At 51.6% G+C, this 25,000-nt stretch overlaps 1 protein-coding gene across 3 annotated transcripts in view; it reads right to left on the bottom strand.

The window, feature by feature from the left end:
* LOC115408436 (neural cell adhesion molecule L1.1-like) overlaps positions 1-25,000 on the bottom strand; it is a 53,392-nt gene that overhangs the window by 27,447 nt on the left and 945 nt on the right. For 2 of the 3 annotated variants that reach the window (XM_030119199.1, XM_030119201.1), the window contains exons 2-5: positions 3,533-3,899; positions 3,097-3,111; positions 1,254-1,356; positions 300-469 (exon numbers count right to left, since the gene is read on the bottom strand). In XM_030119199.1, the coding sequence (XP_029975059.1) occupies positions 300-469; positions 1,254-1,356; positions 3,097-3,111; positions 3,533-3,674 (430 nt within the window). In that variant the 5' untranslated portion in view covers positions 3,675-3,899. The remainder of the gene's footprint in view (positions 1-299; positions 470-1,253; positions 1,357-3,096; positions 3,112-3,532; positions 3,900-25,000) is intronic. The other variant, XM_030119202.1, reaches the window with a different exon arrangement.

Raw genomic sequence — 25,000 nt, 5'->3', positions numbered from 1 at the left:
AGACCCGAGGGGACACAGCGGAGAACCGAGGGGACACAATGTAGAACTGAGGGGACATGGTGGAGAACCGAGAGGACACAGCGGAGAACCGAGGGGACACAGCGGAGAACCGAGGGGACACGGCGAGGAACCGAGGGGACATGGCAGAACAGCGAACAGGTGAGGCTGAGGTTCTGTCCTCCGGGAGGTTTCAGTCGGAGAAAAGCGGAGGACACTCGTCATCACCGCTGCAGATTGGGAACGTCCCGACGTTCCAGCGCAGCCCCGAGAGAACGTCTCAGACTGTGGACGGGACTCACGCTCCACGATGAGCTGCACGGCGGGCGTGACGGCGGTCCCCAGCGCGTTGGAGGCGTAGCAGCGGTAGAACCCTGCGTACCACTCCACCGGCTTGTCCTCGTCCGCCCGCAGGTTCCCCGAGTTCTGCAGCTCCGGGCCGAACTCGGTTCCGTTCCTCACCCAGCGGAACCTGGACAAAGACCACAGACCAAGAGGACGTTCCGGAAAATCATGGAGTGGGGGAACTTCAGCAGACGAGACCAGGTGGGAGCACGTTCTGCTGTTAAAGAAATGAGTTTCAGCCTAGCGTTAGCGTTAGCATTAGCTTTAGCATTAGCTTAAGCTTTAGCTCCAGCTTTTACATTAACTTTAGCTCTAGCTGAACATTAGCTTTAGCACTATCTCCAGCTGTAGCATTAGCTTTATCTTTAGCATCACCTCGAGCAGAGATCCACTGCAGAGCAGCGGTGCTCACAGACAGTGGTTTCAGAAGAATCCTCAGCTGTGGTTTGCTAGGCGGACTCGGACAGAGTGTTGGCAGACAGCGGTTTCAGAGGCGGTGTCAGACACGGCTGTGGTTTAGTAGTGCTCATCGACAATGGATTTCAAATGTTTTTCATGGGCATTTTTTTTCTTGTGTTCACAGACAATGGTTTTCATGAGCGAAGCCTCAATGGTGCCACAGGTTTCACATTTTCCTGCGTTTCACTCCAAACGTGAGAATTCCTGGAGAAAACTGTGGAGGCAGCAGTTTGATTCCAGCGAACGTCTGAAGGAGCCGCTTTTTGAAAACAGGGAGCGAAAAACGTCTCCGGCAGGTTTTTACAAACTTTCACTGAAGTCAAAGAAAATCCAACAAAACCTGATTCCAGAGACAAAAGTCTGAGGATGGAAGAGAGGAGATGACGCACACACACACACACACACACACACACACACACACACACACACACACACACTGCTGGCGTACGTACGTGGGTGTCGGGTTACCGGAGGCCTCACACGGCAGGTTGATGTCCTCCAGAGAAAACGCCGTGTACGATGTGGGGATCTCTGTCAAGACTGGAGGCTGCGACACTGAACACACACACAGACACACACACACACACACACATACACACACACACACAGACACACACACACACACACACACGCAGCTGAGTTTGATGGCTGAATCTAATAAGGCACAAAGTGTTGTATAAACATAAATATTTACATCAGTTGATGTAAATATTTATCACAACCAAAATAAACACAATGATCTTAATGTTTACATGAACTAGAGTAAATATTTCCATTTATTAAAGTAAACACAAACATCGGTCAATGTAAACAAAACAAAAGAATCACTGATTTTGAGGCTTTTAAAGCTTTTAAAGTGTTTATTTCTGTTTAAACTCGTTTCTTCCCTTCTCTATTTTTACGCGTCGTTGTTCGTTCGTCGTCAGATTTGTTCCACAAAATGTTCCGTCTTCTGTTCTCTAATCCCCCGTTTGGAGTTTCCACTGAAAACTGACGTTCCTCGCTTCCGACGAAGTTTCACGTTTAAACGGCAACATTTTGAAAACAGCAACGTTCATTTTCAAAAAGTTGCATTTTGCCCTGTTTCCGTGGAGATAGAGCACATTTTTTTTTACAGGCTGTCATGTAAACAAATACCCAGAATGCAACTTAAGCTAGGTTTACACTTGAACGATTCTGTAGCACACATTGCCACGAATCGAGTCGCAAACTACTCATGCAGTGGCGTGAAGTGTCGTGAAGTGTGCGTAAACCCGTCGTGACTGCGTTTTGAAATGTTTAAAATTTTGGTCACGACAAAATATCGCGGGCTGTGAACTATGCGCCAACTGTTCGTTAACGCGTCAGGACGATGCGGGAGGATGCTGCCAATCATGGCCGCCGGCGAGGACCCAGAACAGGGCCCCATGCGGGGGATTTTCGACACACTGTCGTTGCAGCATCAAGTGTAGCGCCTTTAATTTGTCATTGAAATTGACTGATGTCAGCCCTCCGTCGGGGCCCCCTTCAGCTCGGGGCCCCCTTCAGCTCGGGGCCCCCATCAGCTCGGGGCCCCCTTCAGCTCGCGGCCCCCTTCAGCTCGGGGCCCCCTTCAGCTCGGGGCCCCCATCAGCTCGGGGCCCCCTTCAGCTCGGGGCCCCCTTCAGCTCGGGGCCCCCTTCAGCTCGGGGCCCCAGGCAGCGCCTGTTCTGCTGCAGGTACAGGCAGTGACGGCGTCTCTGGCGTTCAGCTTGGTGTCTGTTCCACAGCAAATCAACGACCCGGGCTGGGGAAGCCCCCTTTTTATATGACGTGCGTAATTGCGCGCGCAACCACGCCGTGCCAATGCGGGAAGCTCGTAAACTAGGCGCAAACTATGCGCGAATGCGTCGTGCCAGTTTGCGACACTGACGGGCGCATTCGTGAACTGTCTGTGAACTGTGCGTGAACAGTGCGGAGCCTGCCGGTCCGTGACTCCAGATTGGCACGCCTTGCCACGACAACATCGTGGCAAAAAGTCGTGCAGGTGTAAACCTAGCTTAACGTTTTCCGTCGTCGCTTGGAAACGTCGCCATGGAAACGAGGAAACGTGTCACCCCATCAGGTTCTCATGACTCAAAGACGTTTGGGAGGAAGCTGAAGATTCAGTTTCTTTGTTGAAGCAACTCAGTGAATAATCTGGACCAACAACTATTTGTTTACCTACAGTAGCAACAAGAACAACAGAGGCAACAACAACAACAACAACAACGACAACAACAACGACAACAACAACGACAACAACGACAACAACAACAACAACAACAAGCCACTTACTGTTCTCAACTTTATCTGAGTCCACGTGGAAGCAGTGAGAGGAGAGCAGACAAAGTTACCACAAACTGACACACACACACACACACACACACACACACAATTTACATCTTTCCACTCTATTAGCCACGCCCACACATTAAGGTCGTTCCCTGAAGGTCGAGCTAAATCTGACCCTCCCCTATACACACACACACACACACACACACACACACACACACACACACACACACACACACACACACTACCCCACCACCCTGACCTTTGACCCTTGGGAACTGATTGTGTGTGTTTACCATTCTGCTGATGTGCTGTTTCTGTGGAGACTGGACAATGCCTCAATCACAGTGTGTGTGTGTGTGTGTGTGTGTGTGTGTGTGTGTGTGTGTGTGTGTGTGTGTGTGTGTGTGTGTGTGTGTGTGTGATGCTGAACACTCACAGTTTTCGGGGATGCTGATTTCCGCCTGAGCCAGAGGAGGTGAGGAGATGAAGGAGGACAGAGCGAGGAAGAGGAGGAGGACGGGGGGGAGGACAGGGGGGGGGACGGGGGAGCCCGTCCACCGACGCTCTGACACACACATCGCTCAATGTCCCATCAAAAGAGCCCAAACACACCCACACACTCATTAACACATGACACACACACTCTCCCTCCCTGCCTTCACACAGGAACACTCTCCAGGAGCAGAGAGGACCTGGAGCACCAGGTGGACCTGGAGGGCCTGGAGGACCAGGTGGACCTGGAAGGGAGCGGGGACGAGGCTCGATGTTGTCTCCGTCCAGAGTCTCGTCTTCTCTCCTGAATCCTGGAGGAAGAAGAGGGACGAAAGAGTCAAGAAATTCAACAAACTGGAGGGAACGACCGAAAACACACACACACACACACACACACACACACACACACACACACACACACACACACACACACACACACGTACACACACACACACACGTACACACACATGCCACTGTCTTTTAGAGCTCTTCTAAGCTGCAGGTAAAAGAAAGAGGAGAATGTGGAGAACCAGGTTTAGAGCAAACAGATCCCCTCTGATGAAAGACATCACCAGGTGGACCAGTGTGGTTTTTCTCCCGGAACCCGGCCAGGAACCCGGCCAGGAACCCGGACAGGAACCCGGACAGGAACCCGGACAGGAACCCCAGAGAGGACCCTGGACAATATTCCCACCGATCAATAGTCTATAGATGTTGTTGTAGAGCAGAACGTCGTCGGCGTACAGAGGTGTTGATATGGAGCTGCTGTCCTTTGCTACAGGGTCTGGAGAGACAGTGAACAATAAAGGCTGAGAGGACAGGCCTGTCTTCACCCTCTCGATGTTGGACGTGGACGGGAGCACGTTTTGCCCCGGAGCACTACGGCTGATGGACTTTTATCCAGGATCTTGATCGTATTAAAGAATGGAGGACCAAAGCCTGGTCTCAGCAGGCGGTCATGAAGACGTCCATTCTGAGCTGAAGCTCTTCACAGGACAGCAGCAGCAGAACCGAAACTCTGAGCACTGTCTCAAACACGCCGTCGGAGCTATCTGGATTTGATGAACGCTGTCTGGTCACCATGAACCCGTTCTGTCATGTGATCTCGAAGTCGCCACGCCTGCTTTTTAGCATAGATCTTTACAATCTTCCATTTTTAAGAAGCAGTGGGCGTGTTTCCATGGACCAAGTGTAAGCTGATTATACGTGGAGCTGATTGTAAATGTGTCATGTAAACACCGAACGGATCCGCTTCACTCGGAGCGGATTGTATTTTGGAGCCGATTGTAGGAGGTGGTCTACGCCCTCCATTCTCAAACTGTGGTACGCATACCACTGGTGGTACGTGAGCTCCCTCTAGTGGTACGCGGGGGAATCACAGAAATGTATATATTCTTTGAAGATTAGTTAAAAGTCAGAACTTTCAGAAGCAAATAATACCACCAAAATACATAATTAGAGGGCCAAGCCACGGATGGCCAGGGAACCGTTCCCTGGCCATCCGTGCCAGGAACCCTATTGTAATTGAAAGGGTTTTTATTATTATTATTCCGCCACTAAAAGTCCCACTGCAGCCTGAACCATACATGGGAGGGCAGTGCAATTTGGTGGCTTGGTCTCAAACCCTGACCTGACGGAGGACGCAAAAAATCAAATTATTTCGCCACCAGGTGGCGCTATAGGCCACGTAAACGCGTTTTGGTCTTTAACTCCCACACCATATGTCGCACATTCAAAAAACTTATATCCTCAGATTCCCTGGGAAGAACTGAATAACGTGGCCACGCCCATTTCCGCCTGTAATTTTTTTCGCTAGATCGCAAAAACTGAAAAACATACTTTTTCGAACTCCGTCTAGGGGCTTTGTCCGATCCGCGTGAAAAGCAGCACATAAAGTCTTCAGTACGGTCTGACCTTACGTTATCAAAAGAATTTTGCTACGTGAAAAGATGCACAACGTGGGCTTGACTAAACTTTGCCAGCTAGCTAGCTAAACACACAATTTCACAGATCTTGGTCATAATAAATGCTAGGGATGGGACGAGATCGAATGCCGCGAGATTAAGTACGTTTATATAAGGCAAAAACTCTTTATTAACTGGAATATTGACGGATACATTACATGGCGCACAGCCATATAAACACGTGCAAAACCCTGAATATGCTCATATTCATATTTAAAAACCCGGTCGAAAAGGACATGAAATACTGTTCTGCGCATGTTCTTGCGCAAGGAATCTTGGTCTTTTGAGTCCACAAACTACTTGTGATACAGTTTAGTTGATACGACGTAAAGAAAATGTGCGGAAACGATCGTTCAGTTCTTCTGTTTTATTGAAAAAACGGTGCATCGCATCAATGAACATTTTACCACGTCTTGCCGGCTCACACTCTTTTTCTAACAACATGCAGAGAGAGCCTGCAGCGGCTGCGGCGCCCTTCTTCCTCTGTGGTGTCTGTGTAAAATAAGGTTGAACATGCAAACAGAGCACCTAGTGGCATGAAGTGCAAATGCAGTCATGGCGTCGTCTGTGCGCCGTGGTTTGAATGGGAATAGGGGAACTAGGCAGCCGCCTCGGCGCAGTGTACAGGGGGGGCGCCGTGGCCGTACAAGGGGCGCTCCGACCCGACACTCCATGCTCCGACGCTGCATGTGAGTACCGCGCTGCCCCCCACACCTCAGCACCCCCCCCCCCCCCCCCCCCCCCCCCCCACAATTGGTCGAAGTGGGCGTGGCTTATTAATATTGTCCTGCTGCAGTCCAAACCGTACATGGGAGGGGGGTGCAAGTGGGTGGGATGGTCCCAAACCATGGTCCGACGGAGGATGCAAAAAATCGAATGAATCGGCCAGCAGGTGGCGCTATAAGCCATGCAAACGTGTTTTGGGCTATAACTCCCATGCCATATATCGCACTTTCCAAAAACTTAAATCCTCTCATTCCCTGAGTAGAACTGAATGACTTGGGCAGGGCCACGCACATTCCTGCCGTGACTTTTTATCGCTAGATGGCAACAACTGAAAAACATACTTTTTCGAACTCCTCCTTGGGGTTTTGTCCGATCCGCACAAAATTTGGCCGATACAGTCTTCAACTTGTTCTGATGTAAAGTTATCAAAAGAATTTTTGCTCCGTCAAAATACGTGCAAATGACGCTTGACTAAACTTTAATAGCCAGTTGGCTGAACACAAACTTTTGCATATCTCGGTCATAATGAATGCTCGTACCACCAAACTTGAGGTCCTCGGTTGGCATGCAAGCCCAGAGTCCCTCCTGGAGAGCTTCTGCGAGCTCGGCGAAACGTGGGGTCCGAGTTACGCCGGAGGCTTGGCCCCCTATCAGCACTGCTTGCAGTTCTAGTTTCAAATTAAAACACGTCAAATCCTCTGTAATTCACATTCAGTTTTTCTCTTCTAATATGTGTTGGACTGCGACGTGGTCACGTTCAGTCAGGTAGCAGTCATCGACGATTAAACTAGCTTAGCTTCACCGTCATGAGCGTGCAGAGGTGAAACGAGAGGTCCGGAAACTCTACAAATGTGGCTCCAAACAGGAGCTATGAGGAAAAGAAGTGCAGAACAGGAGGAGAATAGAACCAGCAGCCCTGCTGGAACTGAAGCTGACCACACTGAAGCAACACGAGGCTGTCAGGAGGCTGATTCAGCAGCGTAGCTGAAGTCACCGGCATCTGCTAGCGTTAGCAACAAACGACGCTGCATGAGTGCGCACGTGCGTGAGAGAGAGAGAGAGAGAGAGAGAGAGAGAGAGAGGATGTAAGTGAGAGGGAGAGTTGCCCCTTTGTGTGACAGTTCTAGTGTTATTCCTTTGCTAACTGTGGCTGACAGAATTAAACAAAAACAAAAAGACCAAGACTGTTAGAACTATACCTGCTTCCTGTGGGTGTTTTATTTTATTTTTTTTACTTTTGTCATAATGGTGGTACTTGGAAAGCCTAATTTTTTCTGAGGTGTTACTCGGTTTAAAAAGTTTGAGAAACACTGGTCTACGCCAATCGACAATCCGCTCCGTGTCCCTTATAAACGCCGCCTGACAGCGGAGCGGATTAAAGGGGGGATTATTTGTTCTGCATGCGTTCCTTCATACGTAGTGACGTGTGACGTGCGCAGTAAACGGGAAGCAGGACAGTCAGAAAACCAGCAGAAGAAGTGGTTGAAAAACACCTTGAATAAAAAAACCCAGATAGAAAAAACACTGGAGAGGCGAGATGGAACCAAATCGCGCAACAGCGAGTTGTATAAAGAAATCCATAGCAGAATACAAATGATCGCCCCGTCGGTGTTATGGATTAACTGGTTCCTGTGTTAACGAATGACGGCGGAGGTCTGTGTGAACACCTGCTGATAACAGCAGTTGTTAAAGACTCACAAAAGATTTTAAGCGTATGCACTCACTGTTACTGTCGATAACCGACGTTCACTAGAACGACTACATGTTTCAGTCTGTTGGTCACAAGCTAACACGGGCACCAGTTAATTCGAAACACCGGCATGCGGAGCAGAGCTCACACCGAGACGTGGCGCTCGGCGGCGGTGCTCCGGCCAGGGGAGCAGCGCTCCTTCAGCAGGTATCATGGAGATGTTGGACTTTATCTGAGCAGAGATCAGCAGATAAAAACTCTCTGCTCGGCGCTGAGGACGGCTGCTGCAGAGAGGAAGACTGGAAGGTCCTCCAGAGACTCTGTCCTCATGTCCCAGGACGCTGTAGAATCCGCTTCACCAGGACCCTGGAGAACCAGGATTCATCGTGGATCGCTTTGTCTGCCATACATGAATACACTCGCGTTTGATGCGATTGTTTACAATCAGATTGAAAAAACACCATGTAGCCTGGACCAGTCAGACCAACGCTGAACCGACGTCGCCACAGAAATACAGACGGAGCAGTAGATCACAGCTAACAGCAGGGGCAAAAGGTCAAAGGCCAAACGGGGAGATGAAATTCATCCAGCCTCTCACTCCTGCAGCGTGACAGGAGTGTGGCGCTTCACTTCCTGGTACGATCAGCTGATCCAGCTTCTCACCAAGCTCCGGAAAAACACCCATCACAGACGACTCCGGACTGATTCAGCTGCTGACGATCAGAGGATCTCACTGTGTGTGTGTGTGTGTGTGTGTGTGTGTGTGTGTGTGTGTGTGTGTGTGTGTGTGTGTGTGTGTGCGTGTGTGTGTGTCGGGGGCAGTGAGGTCATCCTGATGAAGTGCAGATCAGATCAAAGCAGCAGGAAACAACTTCTCCATTAATGACATAACAAAGAGAAATGGTGTGTGTGTGTGTGTGTGTGTGTGTGTGTGTGTGTGTGTGTGTGTGTGTGTGTGTTTCTTCTCTTTTGTCCCTGCCTGGTGACTGAACACTGACCCGTAACAGCAGGAGTGTCCTGGGCTGGGTTGGTGTGTGTGTGTGTGTGTGTGTGTGTGTGTGTGTTCTTGTATTTCTATCCTTGTCGGGGCCAAATGTCCCCACAAGGATAGCAAAACGTGGAACGACGTGCCTTGTGGGGACCTTTTTCCGGTCCTAAGTAGGAGAAACAGTGTTTTCTTGACCATGTTGTTGTTACTGAAAAAAGTAAAAGTGCAAAAACATTTCTTTAGGGTTAGGCTGTGTTGTGGTGTGGGTTAGGGTTAGGGTAAGGGTCAGGGTTAGGGGCTAGACATGAATGGGAGTCAATGGACGGTCCCCACGAGGATAGAAATACAAGACTGTGCGTGTGTGTGTGTGTGTGTGTGTGTGTGTGTGTGTGTGCTCTGGGGGGTGGGATATTTGGAATGGTGAACACAGACACAGATGGACCCCCCCCCCTCCCCCCTCTTTGTTTCCTCACCTCCTCAGCGCTTCTCTGAGCGGAGGGTTCTCGGGTTTGGTTCTGGGGTCCGGGGTTCGGGGTTCGGGGGGGGGGGGGGGGGGGGGGGGGGGGGGGGTCTGCCTGATGAAGACCTCCTCCACCCTCATCATTACCAATCATGAATATTAATGAGACCAGTCTGAAGTGTTTAGTTTCTCAGATTAATGCAACTGAACAGTGTGAGGACAAGGACTGGGACCGGGACAGGGACCAGGACCAGGACAGGGACCAGGACAAGGACGAGGACGAGGACGAGGACGAGGACCGTGACCAATATGAGGACCAGGACAAAGACCAGGATCAAGACCAGGACCGGGACAGGGACCAGGACCGGGACCAGTAGAGGGACAGGGACCGGGACAGGGACAGGGACTGGGACCGGGAACAGGAACGGGGACAAGATAAGGACCAGGACAAAGGCCTGGGACCAGAGTTGTTGCCATCTACACAGGACGGAGTTTGAGCGTTTCTCCCGTTTCCATAGAGACGAAACATTTTCAAACAGCTGTTCCCGGACGGGGAGAACCATCGTCAAACGAACCAACTGCTGTTCACACACACACACACACACACACACACACACACACACACACACACACACACACACACACACACACACACACACACACACACACACACACAATGAGACACTCAACATACACGACCCCAATTTCAGCTTCTATTGTTGTCAGATGAACCTCAACCCCTTAATCAGCTGTTGTCATCTAAGACTCTGGACACACACACACACACACACACACACACACACACACACACACACACACACACACACATACACACACACACTTTGGGACATCCTGCTGCTCGGTTTGGGACATTTATTTAGTAAACTAAGCCTGGCAGGTAGCAGCCGGGAGCAGGTGTGTGTGTGTGTGTGTGTGTGTGTGTGTGTGTGTGTGTGTCTTCACACAGTGCTAACGATAACGAGCGCCGTCGGCAGCCCCTCCAGATGCAGCGGAGGCGGGCCGAGGATAAATGATGGTTGGGGGAAACATCCCAGCATGCATCACTGCTCGTCTCCTCATTTCAATATGCATGAAGCCGCTGCTGGTTAAGGAAGGAAGTGTTAATGTGCAGGAGGAGTGTGTGTGTGTGTGTGTGTGTGTGTGTGTGTGTGTGTGTGTGTGTGTGTGTGTGTGTGTGTGTGTGTGTCTTCTAACAGCATGGCTCATATAAACTGGAAAGACATGCTGGTGTTCAATTCCCAACCTGCTGTTCATGGTTGAAAAAGGAAGTCCTGAGGGTACAGAGAAGAACGTCAGACATCAGTCAGCTGTTTGATGTCACTTGAGCTGCGTTCACACTGAACGCGATTTCCGCGATTTTGCATCAAAAGACAATTGAAAACAAATGGGAACACGCGTTCCAGCCGCGATGAGACGTGTTTTCGCGGCGCATCGGGGCGTTGACGCAACGCGGCGCGATTTTGCGTCCGACGCTGAAGTTGGGAAATCTGAACTTTGACGCGTCGCGATTTTGCGGCAAACCAATCAGAGAGCGTGTCTATGGTGACGTCGGTCAGGGAGCGGGGACCGGAGAAAGCGACACTCGTCCTGGCGCAGCTCCTGGAGCAAATAGTGAAACTCACCAAACTCTGACCGTCTGTGGATCATATCGTGCTCCAGGCACGGCGTCCTGTCTGCCGACGCCGTCGTTGTCTGGCTTTATTAAGTAAATAAAGCCAAGCCACCCGCTCAACAGGGTTAGCCATGAGGCTAAGCTAACACAGGAAATACGGCTGGAAGCCCCGCCTTCCCACCAGACGCGACGCGCTTGACGCGTTCGGTGTGAACGTGGCTTTTGGCCTCGCGTTGTTCAGCGTCGGACCTCAGAATTGACACGCGTTCAGCTTCTTGCGTTGACATGATTTTTGTCGCAAAATCGCGTTCGGTGTGAACGCAGCATTAGACATTAATCAGATGTCAGTCAGACATCAGTCAGACGTTTGTCAGTCAGACATCAGTCACTGTTTACTGACGTTAGCATTTCACGATTCACGTTTACTTCAATAGTTCTGAACTGACTCTGTTCTGAAGATGGTAAGCTGAGAGACAGGCTGCTGTGAGCAGCATTAGCATTAGCATCAACAGCAGCATCAGCATTGGCATTAGCATTAGCATTGGCATTAGCATTAGCATTAGCATAGGCATTAGCCCTCATCCTCATCACGCTGCTCCGGCTTGACCACGTTCTCCGGATGGAAGATGGTTGAATCCCTGAAGACGTCTTGTCCGGTGAGCCTTCGTCTGGCTCAAGAGCTGCTGGCCGACAAACTGCGCTACCAGGACGTCCGCAAGCGAGACATGAAAGCTCTGGACATCACCGAGAGCTGGGAGACACATCAGCGGACCGCAGCGGATGGCGCACACCTGGAGACGACCCGGCAACCAACAACCGCTCACACCTGGAGACGACCGCTCACACCTGGATCCGCTGTGGCGGACTCTGCGGCTCCCGGATCAGCCCCACCAGTCACAACTGAAGCCTTTCAGCCACGGTCCCAACACGGCGTCCGACTACAGCGCCATCATCCACAGCCGACAGCGACTGACGGAGGCCCGTTCGCCCTCATCACTGTGGCAGTCGTTAGCATTAGCTGCTTGATTAGCGGGTAGCTTCTCTTCTTATCCCAATCATTGCAAAGTGAAAGCACAACGCTGTTCTTGCTTTTAATTGGCTGTTTCAATGACGACAGTGCTTGAAGTCATTGAAAACAGTTCCCAAGATGGAAGATTCTCCGTCGTCATGGAAATGACATTGCTCCAACTTCGTCTCCGTGTTGACGATAGAAACCCTGCTCTGGTCCTGGTCCCAGTTCAATCAATCAGTCAATCAATGTATTTCTGTATAGCCCAGTATCACAACAACAGCTGCCTCAGAGGCGTCAAGATGTTACATTGGTTGGTAAAAGTAAAAACAGAGACTAAGCATAATGTTAATATGTCAAATTCACAGTAACGAGACAAAACGAAGCAACCACCGCCTTAGACCCTCACATCCGGCAAGAAAAAACTCCAAAAACCCAGTGGGAGAAGAAGAAATCTCCACAGTATGGAGGGATCCCTCTCCCAGGGACGGACAGCTTTGGCAACAGCTAGCATGAGACAACAAGAAGTAAAGCCTAGGACTATGTTGAGGACAGTCCGGCCGGAGCTTGTTCGTAGGCCCTCGCAATAGTGGAGTCAGCAACTGAAACTGGAGAAGACTCCCCCTCGAAGGGGGGGACAGCAGGGGAAAAGCAATGAAGGGACTAAAGGGAAGAACATTCAGACATTAGAGGACAGGGCTCAGTGCACCGTACTTCCCACAGCATTCTAGCTCCTAGGGCAGCTTTTAATAATGATGGTTTAGAGTCCCTAGCTGACCTGATCATAGGCTGCATCGAAGAGAAACGTCTTGAGCCTAACCTTAAATGTGGAGACTGTGTCTGCCTCTTTGACACCACTTGGAAGCTGGTTCCATAAAAACGGTGCCTGATAGCTAAAGGCTCTTCCACCTAGTGTCCATTTAGAGACTCTAGGAGTCACCAGTAACCCTGCATTTTGAGAACGAAGTGCTCTGATTGGTTGATAAGGCGTTAAAGCATCTTGGAGATAGGTTGGAGCCATCCCATTTAGGATTTTGTAAGTGAGGAGAAGGATTTTAAATCTAACTCTAAACTCGACAGGAAGCCAGTGAAGACATTTTAGAACGGGAGTAATGTGTTCACGTCTTCTAGTCCCAGTTAATAATCTGGCGGCCGCATTTTGAACCAACTGAAAGTTTTTTAACGCTCTTTTTGGGCAGGCTGCGAGAAGGGAGTTGCAGTAGTCCAATCTAGTGGAAACAAATGCATGGATGAGTTTTTCTGCATCGCTTCTAGGTAGAATGTTTCTTATTTTAGCTATGTTGCGCAAGTGGAAATATGCTGTTTTACAAGCCAGGTTGATGTGTGCTTTAAAGGAGATATCCTGATCAAATAAGACCCCGAGGTTCCTGACAGTAGAGGAGGAGGATACACTGACGTTATCTAAGGTGATAATCTGTTCAGATAGACACTCTCTCAGTTTATGGGGGCCTAGTATAATGACCTCTGTTTTGCCAGGATTCAGACGGAGATAGTTCGTCCTGGTCCTGGTCGCGGTCCGGGTCCGGGTCCTGGTCCTGGTACATGTTCTCCCATTGTTAAAGGTATAGTGAACGATTTTCTCAAAAGTCGAAGCCAAACGTCTGTTACTCGCTTTTTGAAAAAACGTGAATGCTCCAGACCGTCCTGCCCGCTCTGCTGCTCCTCCCAGGAAACGCCTGTCAATGGTGGAAGCGTGCGAGCGCGAGCTCATCGTCCCCGGGCGTGCACGGCTCTGTTTACAGTTTCTGCGATCGGCCTCCCTCATGAAGCTTATTTTCTGAAACAGTTACAGTTTCATGATGTCAGACTCGCCGTTGGTAAGTACTGGCTGGAACCGAAACTCACGGCTACAGAAACACTCTGAATGCGCAGATCACGGGAACGAGCGCGCTGACGGTGTTACGCAAGCATTTCTCCAGCATGGTCGACATGTTGGAGGACCAGTAGTTGAGATTCGCATCACACAGTTCATTGGCTAAAACATCGTCCACGATACCTTTAATGTTTATGGAGTATTGTTCTCTGTTCACTACCAGAACAAACCACAGCACCAACTAGTGGACCAGCAGGAGAACAACATCATTTTCTGCTGCCTCTGTGGAAAGAGGCAAACCATCACGAGACGCCCCAGAGACCCTGAGGGGCTTTAGAGGGTGCAGGTGGGACAGTCTATAGGGAGCCGGGGGGGGGGGGGAGGGGGGCGGAGCGCGATGGAGCGAGAAATGAATTCATGGAAGAATTCCTGTTTGAAGGAAAGAAGTGGAAGTGTGGACAGAGAGATTAGGCAAGGGAGCCAACACACACACACACACACACACACACGCACAGTCTCGTATTTCTATCCTTGTGGGGACCTTCCATTGACTCCCATTCATGTCTAGCCCCTAACCCTGACCCTTACCCTAACCCTAACCCACACCACAATAAAGCCTAACCCTAAAGAAATGTTTTTGCACTTTTACTTTTTTCAGTAACAACAAGATGGTCAAGAAAACACTGTTTCTCCTACTTAGGACCGGAAAAAGGTCCCCACAAGGCACGTCGTTCCACGTTTTGCTATCCTTGTGGGGACATTTGGCCCCAACAAGGATAGAAATACGAGAACGCTCAAACACACACACACACACACACACGCAAAATTTATCTGCAGATGGAGTCTCTGATGTCCTTCACATCAGACCTCATGAATATGTGATCAAACTGTCACTTTAATAAAGAACCTCAGACTGAAACACTAATCAGTGTGTGTGTGTGTGTGTGTGTGTGTGTGTGTGTGTGTGTGTGTGAGACCCTGTGACATTTAGGTGAAATTCATTTGCAAAAGTAAATATGTTTTCAATAAAAGGTAAAGCCCCCCTGATTTAGACGTCTTTTAGACAAAAGACACACACACACACACACACACACACACACACACACACACACACAGGCAGCTCAGGGTTTCAGTGACATCTTGTGTCTGTAGAAGAAATCCGTTTTATAAAACTAATCAAAACACTGATGTTGAATTTTAAACTTCCACCAATGGTGGGTCAAGAGGAACAGCCGGAACAGTCTGAACAGCCGGAACAGTCTGAACAGTCTGAACAGCCTGAACAGTCTGAACAGCCGGAACAGTCTGAACAGTCTGAACAGCCGGAACAGTCTGAACAGTCTGAACAGTCTGAACAGCCTGAACAGTCTGAACAGTCTGAACAGCCTGAACAGTCTGAACAGCCGGAACAGTCTGAACAGTCTGAACAGCCGGAACAGTCTGAACAGTCTGAACAGTCTGAACAGCCTGAACAGTCTGAACAGCCGGAACAGTCTGAACAGCCTGAACAGTCTGAACAGCCGGAACAGTCTGAACAGTCTGAACAGCCGGAACAGTCTGAACAGTCTGAACAGTCTGAACAGTCTGAACAGTCTGAACAGCCGGAACAGTCTGAACAGTCTGAACAGCCTGAACAGTCTGAACAGCCGGAACAGTCTGAACAGTCTGAACAGTCTGAACAGTCTGAACAGTCTGAACAGTCTGAACAGTCTGAACAGCCGGAACAGTCTGAACAGTCTGAACAGCCTGAACAGTCTGAACAGCCGGAACAGTCTGAACAGTCTGAACAGCCGGAACAGTCTGAACAGTCTGAACAGTCTGAACAGCCGGAACAGTCTGAACAGTCTGAACAGTCTGAACAGCCTGAACAGTCTGAACAGCCGGAACAGTCTGAACAGCCTGAACAGTCTGAACAGCCGGAACAGTCTGAACAGTCTGAACAGCCGGAACAGTCTGAACAGTCTGAACAGTCTGAACAGTCTGAACAGTCTGAACAGTCTGAACAGCCGGAACAGTCTGAACAGTCTGAACAGCCTGAACAGTCTGAACAGTCTGAACAGTCTGAACAGCCGGAACAGTCTGAACAGTCTGAACAGTCTGAACAGCCGGAACAGTCTGAACAGTCTGAACAGTCTGAACAGTCTGAACAGTCTGAACAGTCTGAACAGTCTGAACAGTCTGAACAGTCTGAACAGTCTGAACAGTCTGAACAGCCGGAACAGTCTGAACAGTCTGAACAGCCTGAACAGTCTGAACAGTCTGAACAGTCTGAACAGTCTGAACAGTCTGAACAGCCGGAACAGTCTGAACAGCCGGAACAGTCTGAACAGTCTGAACAGCCTGAACAGTCTGAACAGCCGGAACAGTCTGAACAGTCTGAACAGCCGGAACAGTCTGAACAGTCTGAACAGCCTGAACAGTCTGAACAGCCGGAACAGTCTGAACAGCCTGAACATGTTTTTTTCTTTCTTTTTAGATTAGATTAGATTTTATTTCGGTCGTAAAGCATACATGGCAGATGAGATATATATGCATGTATATATATATATATATATATATATATATATATATATATATATATATATATATATATATATATATATATATATATATATACATGCATATATATATATATATATACAGTCACATACATAGACATACACAGACATGCATACATACATACACTTAAACGCACATACACATATATACACACAGAGTTAACATATCATTTGACCGAAAAGGCTTAGGGCTGAAGCCGAAGCTTACTTTGTCCACCACCACCTCGCCGCTGTATGAAAATTAAGCAGAACCTTACACAAGTCGAGCCAAGACAACAAGACAACAATCTAAATAAAACACAGCAAAGGGAAACACTTTTGTTACTTAACATTTTCTTCCTGTTATTTTTGCTGCAATTTTTTTTCTTTTCCATTTGTTGTTTTCCGTCCTTGTTGTGTCCCTCCCTCTTGCCCCTTTTCTTTTCCCTTTCCTTTCCCTGTCCCTGTCTCCTTTTCAGCCAATTTTCCTCCCTCCTCCTTGTACTTCTCCCCATTTTTGAGGCCGCTAAGAGTAGAGTAAATGTTAAGGTGAAATAGATTACAGAAAACCAAAGAACAGTGGCAGTGTGGGGGGGGGGGGGGGGGGGGTAGACAGTGGGACGGGGGGTTGGACGCTGCACAGAACAGCCGTCCCTGAAGTCAAGTACTGTCTCCTCTCATTCAGTCAGTCAGACACACACAGCCTCCTGCATTAATCTGTCATTAGTGACGGTATGTTCCTGGATAAACAGCCCCCCCCCCGGGTCCCGCCCCCCCGCCGGCCCCGCCCCCCATGCTGGGTGCCCCCCCAGGGCCTGGACTCCATTAGGTTTATCTGAGGGGGCGAGTGGTACCAGCTGTGAGGGGCCACAGAAGCACACAGCCTGAAGGCGGAGTATACACACACACACACACACACACACACACACACAGACACACACACAGACACACACACACACAGACACACACACACACACACACAGACACACATAAACACACACACACACACACACACACACACACAGACACACACACACACACACAGACACACACACACACACACTCGATGCAGCAGCACCAAACCTCAGAAAGTCGTGTAATCCTCTTAAACACTTCTTAATCTGAGCTAATCACACTGAAGCTCCTTGATTAGACATGAAGACCGTCGTACAGGAGCAGCAAACAACAACAACAACACCAACAACAATAACAATAACAACAACAACAACAGCAAAAACAACAGTGACAACACCAACAATCACACTATCAACACCACCACCAACAACAACAAAAACAACAGTGACAACACCTACACCAACAGTCACACTATCAACAACAATAGCAACAACATCAACAGCAGCAGCAGCAGCAACAACAAAAACAATGACAACACCAACAATGACGCTATCAACAACAACAACAATCGCAACACCAACAACAACCATAACATAAACACCAACAGTCACTACATTAACAACACCAACACCAACAACCGCAAAATCAAAAACACCAACAACAATAACATCAACATCAACACTAACAAAAACAATAAACAACAACAACAACGAAAGTTACGAATGTAACTGCGGTTCTATAGATCCCGGATGACCGCCGGAGGCGGAGCTTAAAGCTCTGGATCGTTGTCTTGGCGCATGCCGTCGGTAGGGATGAAATAGAACAACAGCGCTCACTGGAACCCGGGACACACAGACGCACAGAATTCCAGAACCTCACTAAACTTAATGAACTTAACGAAGCCACTCCCAGACATTTCCCATCATGCTTTGCGGTGACGCCTCTCAGACAGAACATGTTTTTTTCAGACAAACTGCAGAAAACAAAACGCCTCTTTTCACGCCGACAGCGACTGAAGGGAAACTTCAGCTCTTCAAAATAAAAGTGGAGGCGCTGCTCCAGCCTCCAGCCTCCAGACCTCTGCCTGCGGACGGAGGACGGGTTCGGGTTCTGTCCATCCGGGCTCAGACGGGACGGGTTCTGTCTGTTCGCCTCAGAGGTGACGGAGAAGCAGAGTTCTCTCCTCTTCCCTTCCCTCCACCCTCCAGACCAGGGACAGCTCCGCCTCCAGCGTCCTCCACCCTCATGGGGAGATCGTGTTTCTTCTCCTTCTGTCCAGGAAGAAAGCGTCTTCCTGTTCCTCCCTCCTGCTCTGCAGCATCATCTTTCCCTCCCTCCCTCCATCCCTTCCTCCATCCCCCCACCTCTCCATCCCTCCTCCATCCCTTCCTCCATCCCCCCACCTCTCCATCCCTCCATCCCTCCATCCCTCCACCTCTCCATCCCTCCATCCCTTCCTCCATCGCTCCCTCCCTCCCTTCACCCCATCTCACTCCCGCCTCACCCTGTTTCACCTCCACCCTCACCCTGACAGCGTCGGCGTGTGTGTTCCGCCGACCGGTGTGTGTGTGCCATCCCCGTCTCTCCCATCCTCTCCGTTGCCATGGAAACCCCCCGACTCCAGCACACACTGGTATTCCTCCGCCCATCCCCCACCCGCTGCCCCTCCTTCTTTTTCCTCCCATCCCCCACTCCGTCCCTCCACACCTCTCCTCACTTCCTCCCCGCGCCACTCCCTGCATCACACACACACACACACACACACACACACACACACACACACACACACACACACACACACGCAGTTCCTCCTGCTATTGTCTCTGCCTCCACCTGCTTCTCCTCCACCTCTCTGACTCCGTCTGCTCTTCAGGAAGCGTCTCCTCTAATTACTGGTTTTCCTGTCGCTGCTTCTTAAAGCACAAAACACACACACACACACACACACACACACACACACACACACACACACACACACACACACACACACACACACACACACACACACAGAGTTTTGAGGAAGTTCCCGGATTTGAACCGCAGACCGCGGAGCAGAACATTGTCCGGCGCTCTCCTGGGCAGGATGACGGAGAACCGGCTGAACTGAATCAGTGGTTCTGTTCCAGTGGAACGTCTGGAGACCAGAACCAGCTGGACCCCGTCCTGGAGACCAGAACCAGCTGGACCCCGTCCTGCAGTCCGCCCCTCTTCGGTTCTGCTTCCGCTGGGGTTCTGGACTGTTCTACAGCTGGACGTTCCCCGAGGAACCGAGCGGCTGTGAGTCTCGGTGACTCGTTTCCGATTCACCACGATTCACCAGAAAACTGATCTGAAGACTCAGGATCACTAAACGATCTCAGGACGGATCCAGAACTGAAGATCCACTTGATCTCCTCGACTTCAATAAAAAGTCCAGTTTGTAGTTTTGGCTGAACTCGCGGTTCCGGCTGGAGCGACGTTCTCGCCGCCGGAGTCCGGGGTTCCCCTGCAGGTCCAGAGGAACCGTCCAGCCGGTTCTGGTTCCCTGGCTCGGTTCCACCTGGAGATAGTTTCTCTCAGAAGTTCAGGAAATGAGACTCGGTCTTCGCTGAACTCGTTCTTTAAAAACCCTCAAAAACCAAAGAGAACTTGTTCCAGGCTCGTTTCTGCAGCAGATTTTAAAGTAGAACGTTTGCAGTCCAGAGAGAAATCTGAGCAGAGAACCCCGAATCCGAGTCGGAACCGAGAGCGACAGCAGAACCACAGCCCAGTCCCAGTCCAGTCCAGTCCAGTCTAGTCCCAGTCCAGTCCAGTCCAGTCCAGTCCAGTCCAGTCCAGTCCAGTCTAGTCCCAGTCCAGTCCAGTCCAGTCCAGTCCAGTCCCAGTCCAGTCCAGTCCAGTCTAGTCCCAGTCCAGTCCAGTCCAGTCCAGTCCAGTCCAGTCCAGTCCAGCCCAGTCCCAGTCCAGTCCAGTCCAGTCCAGTCCAGTCTAGTCCCAGTCCAGCCCAGTCCAGTCCCAGTCCAGCCCAGTCCAGTCCCAGTCCAGTCCAGCCCAGTCCCAGTCCAGTCCAGTCCAGTCCAGTCTAGTCCCAGTCCAGTCCAGTCCAGTCCAGTCCAGTCCAGTCCAGCCCAGTCCCAGTCCAGTCCAGTCCAGCCCAGTCCCAGTCCAGTCCAGTCCAGTCCAGTCCAGTCTAGTCCCAGTCCAGTCCAGTCCAGTCCCAGTCCAGCCCAGTCCAGTCCCAGTCCAGTCCAGTCCAGCCCAGTCCAGTCCCAGTCCAGTCCAGTCCAGCCCAGTCCAGTCCAGTCCAGTCCAGCCCAGTCCAGTCCCTGTCCAGTCCAGCCCAGTCCCAGTCCAGCCCAGTCCAGTCCCAGTCCAGTCCAGTCCAGCCCAGTCCAGTCCCAGTCCAGTCCAGTCCAGCCCAGTCCAGTCCAGTCCAGTCCCAGTCCAGTCCAGTCCAGTCCAGTCCAGTCCAGTCCAGTCCAGTCCCAGTCCAGTCCAGTCCCAGTCAAGTCCAGTCCAGTCCAGTCCAGTCCCAGTCCAGTCCAGCCCAGTCCCAGTCCAGTCCAGTCCCAGTCCAGTCCAGTCCACTCCCAGTCCAGCCCAGCTCAGTCCAGTCCAGTCCCAGCCCAGTCCAGTCCAGTCCAGTCCAGTCCAGTCCAGTCCAGTCCAGCCCAGTCCCAGTCCAGTCCAGTCCCAGTCCAGTCCAGTCCAGTCCAGCCCAGTCCAGTCCAGTCCAGTCCAGTCCAGTCCCAGTCCAGTCCAGCCCAGTCCCAGTCCAGTCCAGTCCAGTCCAGTCCAGTCCAGTCCAGTCCAGTCCAGTCCCAGTCCAGTCCAGTCCCAGTCTAGTCCAGTCCAGTCCAGTCCAGTCCAGTCCAGTCCAGTCCAGTCCCAGTCCAGTCCAGCCCAGTCCCAGTCCAGTCCAGTCCCAGTCCAGTCCAGTCCACTCCCAGTCCAGCCCAGCTCAGTCCAGTCCAGTCCCAGCCCAGTCCAGTCCAGTCCAGTACAGTCCCAGTCCAGTCCAGTCCAGTCCAGTCCAGTCCAGTCCAGTCCCAGCCCAGTCCAGTCCAGTCCAGTACGGTCCCAGTCCAGTCCAGCCCAGTCCCAGTCCAGTCCAGTCCCAGTCCAGTCCAGTCCACTCCCAGTCCAGCCCAGCTCAGTCCAGTCCAGTCCCAGCCCAGTCCAGTCCAGTCCAGTACAGTCCCAGTCCAGTCCAGTCCAGTCCAGTCCAGTCCAGTCCAGTCCCAGCCCAGTCCAGTCCAGTCCAGTACGGTCCCAGTCCAGTCCAGTACAGTTGCGGACGTGTCTACAGTTGGACGTGTCTACAGTTGGACGTGTCTACAGTTGGACGTGTCTACAGTTGGACGCCTCCCTTGTGGTCCTGCTGACTGATGATCTTGTTTTCCAGACTGGGCTCAGAGACGTCCTCTGTCAGAGGACATGAATGGACTCTTGTCTCGGTTCCATCAAATGTTCCACCAGAACACACACAAGGCGCTGACGTCTGCAGCAGTGTGTGTCCTCGTGTGTGTGTCCTGGTGTGTGTCCTGGTGTGTGTCCTGGTGTGTGTGTCCTGGTGTGTGTCCTGGTGTGTGTCCTGGTGTGTGTCCTCTCCTGTCAGACGGTGTGTCTTCGCTGAAGACGGTGAAATTCGATCAGCTCTAAAGAGATTAAAACCAGAGCAGCTCTGATAGCAGCTAATGGACCCACACACACACACACACACACACACACACACACACACCACCCAAACTGCCAGAGAGGAAGAGGAGGAGGGATGAAGTGTAAAGGGCATTCCGCAGCCTCGACACAAAAGCTTCATTCTGCAGAAGAAACAGAGAAGTTATGAATGGGGGGGGGGGGTGTCCGGGGGGGGCGGGGGGGGGGGGGGGGGGGTCCGGGGGGGGCGGGGGGGGGGGGGGGGGGGGGGTCCGGGGGGGGGGTCTCCATCTGAACCTATCAGTCTGGCTCTGGCTCTCTGGGATTCATCGATTCTACAGCAGGAAGAACAAAACAGGTCTCAGCCCGAGACCGCCGAGGAAGAACCGTCCAGAACCAGAACCGTCCAGAACCAGAACCGTCCAGAACCAGAACCGTCTAGAACCAGAACCGTCCAGAACCAGAGACACGTCAGAAGGAAGCAGTGGATGTTCTCCTTAGTGACAGCAGATGTTCCAAACGTTCTCCGGGGATCAGCCGAGTTTTATATCGTTTCTGGGGAACGATGAGCTCAACAGCAAAAGTAAAAGTAAGAGACTGTTTTCAACGAGGGGAACCGAGAGAACCGAGAGAACCGAGAGAACTGAGAGAACTGAGAGAACCGAGAGAACCGCGAGAGCCGAGAGAACTGAGAGAACTGAGAGAACCGGGAGAAACGAGAGAACCGAGAGAACCGAGAGAACCGAGAGAGCCGGGAGAACCGAGAGAAATGAGAGAACCGGGAGAAACGAGAGAACCGAGAGAACCGAGAGAACCGAGAGAGCCGGGAGAACCGGGTCTTCACTGCAGGGCCGGCTCCTGGATCTGGCGTCGGGCCGGTTTCTGTCTGAGACGATCCGAACCTGAAGGTTAGAACTGGAGTCGGAGACGTCCTGGTCTAAAGCGGACTGTCTCTGTCCCAGACTGCTGCTGAGACCTGCAGGTCTCTGCTTCAGTCTGAAGAGGAAACCCCGATCAGCTGATCTGAGTCCTGACAGCAGCCCGGAGGGCCTGGAGGTCTTGGAGGGCCTGGAGGGCCTGGAGGTCTTGGAGGGCCTGGAGGGCCTGGAGGGCCTGGAGGTCCTGGAGGGCCTGGAGGGCCTGGAGGGCCTGGAGGTCTTGGAGGTCTTGGAGGGCCTGGAGGGCCTGGAGAGCCTGGAGGGCCTGGAGAGCCTGGAGGGCCTGGAGGGCCTGGAGGTCTTGGAGGGCCTGGAGGTCCTGGAGGGCCTGGAGGGCCTGGAGGTCTTGGAGGTCTTGGAGGGCCTGGAGGGCCTGGAGAGCCTGGAGGGCCTGGAGGTCCTGGAGGGCCTGGAGGGCCTGGAGGGCCTGGAGGTCTTGGAGGTCTTGGAGGGCCTGGAGGGCCTGGAGAGCCTGGAGGGCCTGGAGGTCCTGGAGGGCCTGGAGGGCCTGGAGAGCCTGGAGGGCCTGGAGGTCCTGGAGGGCCTGGAGGGCCTGGAGGGCCTGGAGGTCTTGGAGGTCTTGGAGGGCCTGGAGGGCCTGGAGAGCCTGGAGGGCCTGGAGGTCTTGGAGGTCTTGGAGGGCCTGGAGGGCCTGGAGAGCCTGGAGGGCCTGGAGGGCCTGGAGGTCCTGGAGGGCCTGGAGGGCCTGGAGGGCCTGGAGGTCTTGGAGGTCTTGGAGGGCCTGGAGGGCCTGGAGAGCCTGGAGGGCCTGGAGGTCCTGGAGGGCCTGGAGGGCCTGGAGGGCCTGGAGGTCTTGGAGGTCTTGGAGGGCCTGGAGGGCCTGGAGAGCCTGGAGGGCCTGGAGGTCCTGGAGGGCCTGGAGGGCCTGGAGAGCCTGGAGGGCCTGGAGGTCCTGGAGGGCCTGGAGGGCCTGGAGGTCTTGGAGGGCCTGGAGGGCCTGGAGGTCCTGGAGGGCCTGCTGCTGTCTTTTAGACAAACAAGGAGGACTGTCTTTTAGACCAGAATGTGTGAAACGTGGAAGGAACATTATCGTAAATAGTTCTAATTCTGTGTTGCCAACAGTTTAGAACCGTTTCCGTTTTGGGAACAATCACTTCTCCTTAGAAACCAACGAACAGAAGCGCCGGCTGTGAGTCTTTACAGATGTTTGACCTCTGATCTGAAAAGACGGACTGTGACTGTGGACCCTGAACGCCTCACAGCTGATCCTTCACCCGGACCCCTGACCCCTGACCCCTGACCAACCAGATTAAGATAAAACAACAACAGAACAGGAAACAGCCGCACTACACCCAGAAACTACACCCACCAGAACAATGATTCCCTGGTTCTCTCCGAGCCGCCGCCTCGCCGCTCAGATCCGTCCTCTCAGAACCGACCTGTCCTCAAGAACAGCCTGTCCCCTCTGTCCCCTCTGTCCCCGACGCTCAGCTTTAGACCTCCTGTCCTCCGTCTCAGGAGCAGAGACGCGTCCCGTCCGCTGATGCTGGAGCAAGAAGGAATTCTTCAGAGCCAGCTAGCTCGTCTGTGGCTAAAGCTAAGGCCAAAAGTGGCCCGCGGGCCGCCAGTTGTCAACCGCTCTACTGGGTGGAGTTGGAAGAACCGACTCACTTAAAGAACCGGTTCCTGCCAGAGGAGGACCGGTGAAGCTCAGTGTGCTGACCAAACTGATCAGTAATCAGATTACATGTAAACCTGATCAGATTATCTCATGAGCTGATCAGTAATCAGATTACATGTAAACCTGATCAGATTATCTCATGAGCTGATCAGTAATCAGATTACACATAAACCTGATCAGATAATCTCATGAGCTGATCAGTAATCAGATTACATGTAAACCTGATCAGATTATCTCATGAGCTGATCAGTAAACAGATTACATTAATCAGATTACATGTAAACTTGATCAGATTATCTCATGAGCTGATCAGTAATCAGATTACACATAAACCTGATCAGATAATCTCATGAGTTGATCAGTAGTCAGATTACATGTAATCAGACTCGCTGGCTTTAAAGTCACTGAACAGAAGAAATGATCTCGACGAACGTTTCAGTCTGTTTGACCACCGGAGAGCAGAGGAGGAGAGTTACTCCCCCCTGGTCCTGGTCCTGGTCC

This window comes from Salarias fasciatus, chromosome 20 (assembly GCF_902148845.1).
Source record: "Salarias fasciatus chromosome 20, fSalaFa1.1, whole genome shotgun sequence".
Classification (NCBI taxonomy): Eukaryota; Metazoa; Chordata; class Actinopteri; order Blenniiformes; family Blenniidae; genus Salarias; species Salarias fasciatus.
This window is presented reverse-complemented; position numbering and strand designations above follow the sequence as displayed.